At 32.4% G+C, this 8,210-nt stretch overlaps 2 protein-coding genes across 4 annotated transcripts in view; both read right to left on the reverse strand.

Annotated features, from left to right (window-relative positions):
• LOC125050181 (oxysterol-binding protein-related protein 6-like) overlaps positions 1–2,603 on the reverse strand; it is a 45,059-nt gene extending 42,456 nt beyond the window's left edge. The window contains exon 1 of one of the 2 annotated variants that reach the window (XM_047649833.1): positions 2,361–2,603. The gene's annotated coding sequence lies outside the window, so the exon portion shown is untranslated. The remainder of the gene's footprint in view (positions 1–2,360) is intronic. The other variant, XM_047649832.1, reaches the window with a different exon arrangement.
• Positions 2,604–2,820: 217 nt separating this feature from the next.
• LOC125050183 (lipase member H-like) lies at positions 2,821–6,479 on the reverse strand. Of its 2 annotated transcripts, none has more exons than XM_047649835.1 (4): positions 6,252–6,479; positions 4,497–4,641; positions 3,644–3,784; positions 2,821–3,539 (listed from the first exon to the last, which is right to left on the reverse strand). In XM_047649835.1, exons 1-4 carry the CDS (start codon positions 6,319–6,321, stop codon positions 2,861–2,863), a joined length of 1,035 nt encoding a protein of 344 aa, XP_047505791.1. In that variant the 5' UTR covers positions 6,322–6,479; the 3' UTR covers positions 2,821–2,860. The 2 variants fall into 2 exon arrangements, with proteins under 2 accessions (XP_047505791.1, XP_047505790.1); XM_047649834.1 differs by having other exon boundaries at positions 6,248–6,479.
• Positions 6,480–8,210: the final 1,731 nt, after the last annotated feature.

Raw genomic sequence — 8,210 nt, forward strand, 5'->3', positions numbered from 1 at the left:
GGCAATTTATTAAAAGTTTTTGGCCCAATTCATAAATGTACTCAGAGCTATTGAATATTTCCTTATCAGTCTCGCGGCACGTATAGAGTAAATAATAGAGACAAATTGTAAAATCAGCGTGCATGGCCTTGTGAATTGTTTTTTCGCGTCATTCGAGCTCTGAGAGCTTTAGCTATAACATAAGATTATAATTAATGTTAAGACATATTAAGTAGTTGATTTAGAGTAGAGGTTTACTTTTTCCTCCTTTATATAAAAAAATAGTCATATTGCACCGTTTTAACACTCATCTGTACACACATAAGTACTCATCTATTTCTTTTCATCACGCCCATAACACAATTTGACCGAAAGGGATAAAATATAAAACCGCCTTCGTTTATCTTTGCTAATGCACTAGAAGAGTTCGTTTCTGGATAAAACGGTTAACGGTAATCCTTCGAAATTCAAATTAAATATAAAATTCTGTCTGTTGGATTGTGCATTTATCCATAAAGGAAATGTAACAATCAACCACCATTTCTAGGAATTATCTCAGAAATTTACATTGCCAACTTAAGTTTGTTTAATGAAAGGCTATTCCTGGATCTCCTTTCAAGTTTGTCATCTAAAATATGTTTATTTATTTTGTAAATCTTTATTGAATCACGCCGTGATCTAACGTATGATGTCATATAGCGATGCGGGGCCTTCAATTTACGATTAATATACGTTGAAGGCTTGTACAATAAAGACGAAGCTAATTTATTTAAGTAAACCGTTACAAATACTGGTAGTAATTGCTACGGGCCGTAGATTCTTATACTATGAACAGTTTCACTTTCATTGTTTCATGAAAGAGAAACTTTTAGGTATAACGGTTAATTCATAGATTAAATTAAAACATGTATCAGTGTACAGGGTTGGGGAGCTAGTCGCAATTTTAAACTGACTGCTAATATCCAATAGGATTGATTTGGAATTTTTGCAAGTATAAAGCAGTTTATTTTCCTTTTGCATGCAGGAGTTATTTCCACACATAGAAATATGCTGGGATACAAATACAAGGCTAAAGGTGTGAGTGGCACACTGAGGCCAACACTGGTCACTAAAACCGTAACAAATATATATACTTTTAGAATTGAATAATACCAGAAAATAATGTGAATGAGCATATGTATACAATAATAACATTGAAAATTATTGTTTAAATGTAACATAGGTTAATGCGATGTTAATTTTATATTTGATTAGCAAAATCAACAATTAGTGTATTTAATTACTCTATGGTGTTAATACAATAAATATTTAATATAATAGAAGTTGTATTTAAGATAATAGAATTATATACTTGCATAATTATTGCATTGAAATTGTGTGTCAAAGATTTTTCTGTGCACCTGTCAATTATATACGGTTTTATGTACTAATTAGTAAAAACAGTTGATTTAGCACAACCTCAATATTATTAATAAGAAATCTATGAAAATAAATATTTTCAATTTTATATCTTTTCAGTGTCTTAATTATTTTTCCATGTAAGTGCAACATAATGTATACAAATTAATTTGCTTAAAGAAAAGAAACACCAACGCATTAAAACAACACTTATTACAAACTTGATTGTAAAATAATCCTAGCACATTAACTGATACTCACTTGATTATTAAAAACAAATTAAATGTTTTTCCTTATTATTTTTAAATGACCTTAATCCTAATATAATTAATAAATAAAAGTGGTAATAGTAGGAAATTTACTCTTTTGATTTTTATTAAAGCACTTATCTGAGTATAGTTTACCATCATTAATTAATTAGAAATTGCAATGATATCTCATTTTCATAGCTAATTTAAAGGAAGTTACAGTGTTTGTTTTATTTATAACTGACTCTATTTCATTACTGACATCTGATAGCTTATCAGATATTAAATAAAACCAAAACAATTAACAATAATAGAAACATAAAATTGTACATTCATTTTTAGTACTAAAAGATATTTAATTTTATAACAATTACCCTAGAAATAGACATTTAAATAGGAATAAAATTAAAACATAATTTCAATTATTGTTAACAAACACATAAAACATGACATCATAATTCTAATACAGCTGCTAACGAACAGGTAAAATACATAGAATTAGCCAGCAATTGAGAAATAAGAAAAGCCTTCAAAAACCAGTTCTTCGTAGATCCATCGCAATTAATTGCTTGTAATAGTAAAACATTAATCGTAGCGAATACAACGAAAAAATGGGTGTCGAAAATAATTTTGTGTAGCTATAAAAAGCCAAATAAACAATTACGAGACAAGAATTGGCTTTCGCCTTTGATAACTACAATGTTTAATAACAAAAAAATGTATGATAATACTTACGTAAGACGCTTTAAATAACAAATCAGATCTTAAATATTACAGACGGAATTGATCTGTAGCGATGTGGGGATTTTCACATAAAATTTACTAATTATTTAATAATACTGCAAATTTAAATAATATCACGGCACCACAGCTATTTGATTATACTAAATTATAACTCATTTTTACGTTAAATTGATTTAATTTCGAAAGAAAAGCGCGAGAATAGAGCACCATGTTGAAGGACTAGGAAAAATTGAAAGGCTGTCAAGGTTTTCCGCACAAATGTCAATTTTACGTCAATGCGACATATGAGTCAAATTGAAAATTATATTAGTTATAACCGCGATAGATGGCGCTGTTATCAAATTATTTTTCTTTTATAGATGTCGATAGACAGACAATAGATGTCGCTAACATCTATTGTGATTTTATGATTAAAATAAAAACGTTACGAAATTTTACATTTTTAAAGAGATATATTTTGTATACCAACGGAAATTAAACCACAGCCTATCCTACGTATAAATGTCAGTCTCATTAGAATCATTTATATCACTTATACGTCTCCAAGCTGCAAATTCCTTTTTAATACCAGCCTTTCCTAAATAAAACGGATAACTTTTACTGGTCGACAAAAAAAATATACCATGTTTCTTCACGTCTACGTCTAATCCCATAACATTTGTCACTTGTTTATTTTTATAACATTCAGCATCCCTAGCGTCTTGAATCGTATTGCATTTTATTGCGATAAACTTCTCTGGATTCCGTACAGCGATTGCCCAAAGAGCCAACACTCGAAAGTGGCTGCAAGTTGCCGTACACGGAAATAAATTCAAGTCAGCCGGCTGATATTCTCCACCATTCACATAAAAATCGACATGGCCCATCCTATTTGCCATGCCGTAGCCGTCGATATTGGTATGAATAACTTGGACAAAGTCAGCGTTAGTCGATTCCAATCTTTCTGTCGGACCTAGGGTTCTAAAACAGGGACCAGCTGGTTCTAGTGCAGTTATTCGAGAGATATTTCGTCCTGTCAAAAGCTGGAAGTTTGTCGCTATGTAGCTGACAGTCTGGCCACCTAGACTGAAACCTAGAAGTTCTAGTTTAGTTGGATCAAGACCGGAACGAGTGAGGATAGCTAGGATTTCTGCTACGTGTTTGCCAACTGGTCGCATAAGGCGAGTTGCTCTGTGAAAAGATAATTTATAAGGTATTTGTTAATACATATAAATACACATTAATACGTACACTGATAGCTTTGCGCATGTTTTGAAATAGGAAAATATGCTTACAAAAAGTAATGCACAGTAGCAAATCTTTGATTGTCGATAAGAATAACATTATATCCTCTTCGTATGTATTCGTTTGTAAGTATCATGGATATCGGGAAGTTTGTGCTGTCCAAGTAGCCGATTGCTACTACCAGGGTCCTCCTAAAATGTAAAAACTCTCAATTAGGTTTTTATCTTCACTGAATTTATACATAAAAAGTACTGGAGAAGATTTGATGTAAAGAGAAAAAATTAGGAATAAACCACAGCTGAATTTTATAGAAAAATAAGCGCCTGCAAATATTTTATGGCAAATATGTCACTTAAAACAATTTACTGTGTATGCGGTGATAGCGGTATTATCATTTTTTTACTATTCGCAAAATCTATAGAAAAAACACCACATCAAGTTTTTAATTAATAGTAAGCTTAACCTACCAATGGGTTCAATTTATACTAAAGGCAAAAAAAGGGTGCGTGTACTTATGTATGTACTTTGGTATTATTAAAAATAGTTTTTGACTGCATGCAAATAATTAATTACAATTAAATAATCAAAGACTGGAAAAGGAGTCATTATAGTCAATAAAGTTCAGTTACCATTTGAAAAATAAAATAAATAAATATTTATTATTATTCTCTTACATTAAGTGTAACATAAATTCTATTATTATTCGAACGTTGTTTTTAAATTATGTCCAATGCCGTAGCATCTTCCGTGGGCAACTTCATTCTGTTAATTTTGTGTAACGGTGCGCGCGCATCGTAAAATTTCACTCTCATCAATTTTTCATAACGCGCCTAAAGAAGTATAACTTCAAAAACATTTCTTAGTCAAAGTGAGTTAGTAACAAAGTATATATATGCTTGGTACCTTCTAAAATCTATCCTTGGGTCTTTCGCGATATTTTTAGCGGTCCAATAAGTGTACTTCTGCCGGTTGGTTTCACCCTGGACGACGAAGTGGAGGTATTTCAGCTGGCTCCTGGGTATAGTCGCTGGCTTCGTGGAACCAGGACCTGAAATGGAAAAAACAGGGCTATGAAACTTGAAAAATACTGAGAGGAACTGATAGATGATTTTCAAAACTAAAAATCTAACTTTTAGTCATTTAGTTCATTTATTATTGCGTCATACATTATACACACATATACTATAGACTGTATATAATATATCTAAACCTTTAAAGTACCACAAAATAAGTACTAAATACTTCTATTTTGTTGCAAATGTATGTAAACTAGAACACTTTGAAAGACTCTTAATACTGTAATTTGATATAATTAGTGAGGTACTGATTGCAAGTCTCCATTTCCTTCATATTTATATTTAAGTAATGTCCGGGCGTACGCATGCATTAACTTTACATAAAAAACTTTCGTTTCATTAATCAAAGTTTTCATTTTAATCAAAACGGTTTAAGTACTAAACGGAACGTGATAAATAAACTTTTGGAAAATAAAAGTTCCTGAAGCCTGGAGCATCGGGCAGACGTAATATTTCTGAGTCTCAGACCTCAGTAATGTTCAGTCTATAGGCTGCTCATGATTGCCTCAAGCAAGTGCTTCCTAAGTTGTCTAGTAATTCGAGCTAGGTATTATTGTTTCGTTGTGATACGATGCCAAAGTTGTGACAATAATAAATGTCAAGTTAAATATATATAACGTGTGACTCTGTAGTCACAAGTATAGGACATTGTAAACTGTTTGTTACTAGAAAATATTACAATTAAATGGTATGGTTCACAGACCGGTTCTTTCGTAAAATTACGCTAGCTTTACTGACGTATCTGTTTACTCACATAGCTTTTGCTATGTAGATCTCATACTAACGAGGTAGTACCTAGTGGAAATAGTAGCAGTATGTAAGCTCATTGACGACTCTACGTTTTAAATCGATTGTAGTCTAGTGTGGTGCAGAATTAAGAAATCCAAAAGAAGAAATTCGTTAGGAAATGACTTTAGGTTTCTTTTGCATTGTTCGCATTACGTTCTCGTTTTTTAACAAGTTTATCATACCTAATAAGGCAGTAAGTATAAGCTTAACAAATTTATTGTATAAGTGCGGGGTTTGTTTCAAAAAATCACTTGCTAAAAAAAGCTTTAGATAATTTAAAATATAATTTATTCATTTAGGTACAGTAAAAAAAATGCTTCTAAATTTACATTTTCTACCAGTTCTCAACTAAAGCCTGCAACCAATACATCGTGCACCTCATCACACGTTAAAGCAATTATTTAAAAAAATTAAATAAAAAAAATAATGAATAAATAAAAACCGAACCTCTATTTATTCTGTCTATCTCTATCACCTCTATCCGCAAGGTGAGAAATAGGGCATGCTCTTACATTACTGTGGGAACAACACAACATTGTATCCATAATTTGAAGCTAAGTCTATAACAAGCAATAAAATCAATCTATAAACAAAGGTTCTCTTTACTCGTTTTCCACCAAATTCGTTTACGATACTTTATTAATAAGATCAGCAATACTGTGAAAAAGACGGATTTAATTTTAAAATTCACGTTTAGGAACGTGGTTAGTGATACTGACAAAGTCGTTATATATTTACTTGTACTTTGGCTAATAAATATTACTTATCGAGAAAGAAACTAACACATACATACTGACATTAATCCACTCGGATATCCCTGCTCTGCTCTCTGGTCCCGACAATTGATATACATAAATACACATAATACAAGAAATACCCTTGTGCAACACATTTTCACTACATTTTATTCAAAACGTGCCAGTCTGTTATAAATCAATGACAATATACATCGCCATTTATTTCAAGTGAAAGGTCATTTGGCGGGAAATATTGGAGGGAAGTTTTGCGTCAGTGCGTTTAGGTTGCCAGACGTATAGTGACTTAAAGCAAGCAGTTCCGCAGATTAGAGGTTGCAATCCCTCACAAACTAGCAACCTTGGCCAATATTGCTAGTTTACATATACAAAATCTGAATACCATACGGTACCAAGTTTGGAAGACAGTACTCACTTTGGGTCGCCAGACAGACGCAAATAATGGAGTAATTTTTATCTTTTTGAAAAACCTATAAATATAACCTGTAGAGTATGTATAGAGCAGTTATAGTGTGGCTTTAGCGTGCGTCTCTCATCCCTGAAGACGTAGGTTCGAAACCCAGCTGTTTAATCAATGGACTTTTTATGTGCGCATCTAACAGTCGCTCGTACGGTGATGGAAAACATCGTGAGGAAATCGGCATGCCTTAGACCCAAAGCTCGAAGGCGTGTTAGGCACAGACGTCTTATCACCTTCTTGTCTATAAGAAAAAACAAATGATCTCGAAGCAAAACAATCTGAGGCTCAGACCTGATCGGTACGCATATACGAAGTTGTCATCTCTAAACGGTAAAAAATTCGAACCTCTAGTATAACCAGCCGTATCCAGATCACAATAAGCTGTTATTAGCATAAATCTTCTATCTAATCAAAATAACAATTATGTTAACAAGTATCTACGGCAAATGGAACAACAGCCCACGTTCCTTTAGCTTTTAATGAATAAAAATTTAAAGAATTTGTCAAGGAATTTCATAAAAAATCGTGCTGTTGATTTTTTAAACTAGCTTTCATGTTTCGTCACAAAACATTATGCAAGTACCTTATCTTAGTATCTCGTTAAACGCAACAATATAATAACTATGTTATAATAATAAAATGGGTATAAATTATGTTGAGATAATGTAGTGTCAAGGCATGTAACAATGTGGAAATTGCTTGGTTGGTAGAGTTGTCAAACAAAATGTAACACTAAAATTACATTTTAATATGTTGCATTTTTATACCTACGTGTGTGTATGTGTGTGTTTGTGAGGGGTTTGTGTAACTATTTACTTAACTAACACTATTTTGTTTATAAAAAATCAAAAGAAAAATTAAATAATCAACCGCGTATTTTTGTTCGAGTGGAAATGAATTAGCGTATCTAGTTTACAAATTTACGCATCGACGCCTGCCATTTCTGTTCCCTTTAATTTCAATAAAAACGAGGTTGTAAATGTTTAAAAATCTTCAAAAAGCTTAGCTCAGTCCTTACCAGACCTCGACATTGATTTTATTCGATGAATTTAGTATCTCAATTCTTAATTTAGACCTTTACAGGCGTAATGCTTTTAGTTGTGCTGAATTAATTGAATGGTGAACCGTGTATTTCATTCGTTGGGAAGTTACGCTTTCTAAGCTTACGTGGGGATTCCTCTGCGCTGAAACAGCCTCTGCACAAATGACTGTTGGTAGCGCCAAGGAAAAAGAGATGTTTATTAAGAGTGGCCCGTAATTGTCCTCTTCATCATTTTGAGATTAATTCTGTTGAGGCTTAGAAGTCCCTCTTAAGTGGCATTTTGGACTACCTGTAGTCTGCGTTGCGCGACCCACGGTGATGTTGGAGTTCTGTGGATCTTTGGCGAATCCAAAACCAAAAATGTGTAAATAACCCCCTATTTATCTGTCTTTATTTATTTCTAATGGCGCTGTTCATTACATTACTTTGCGATATTTAAACTAAGTGTAAGGTATATTAGGTTTAAAAAAATAAAACAATATACAATTTTAATTA

This window comes from Pieris napi, chromosome 6 (assembly GCF_905475465.1).
Source record: "Pieris napi chromosome 6, ilPieNapi1.2, whole genome shotgun sequence".
Taxonomy (NCBI): Eukaryota; Metazoa; Arthropoda; class Insecta; order Lepidoptera; family Pieridae; genus Pieris; species Pieris napi.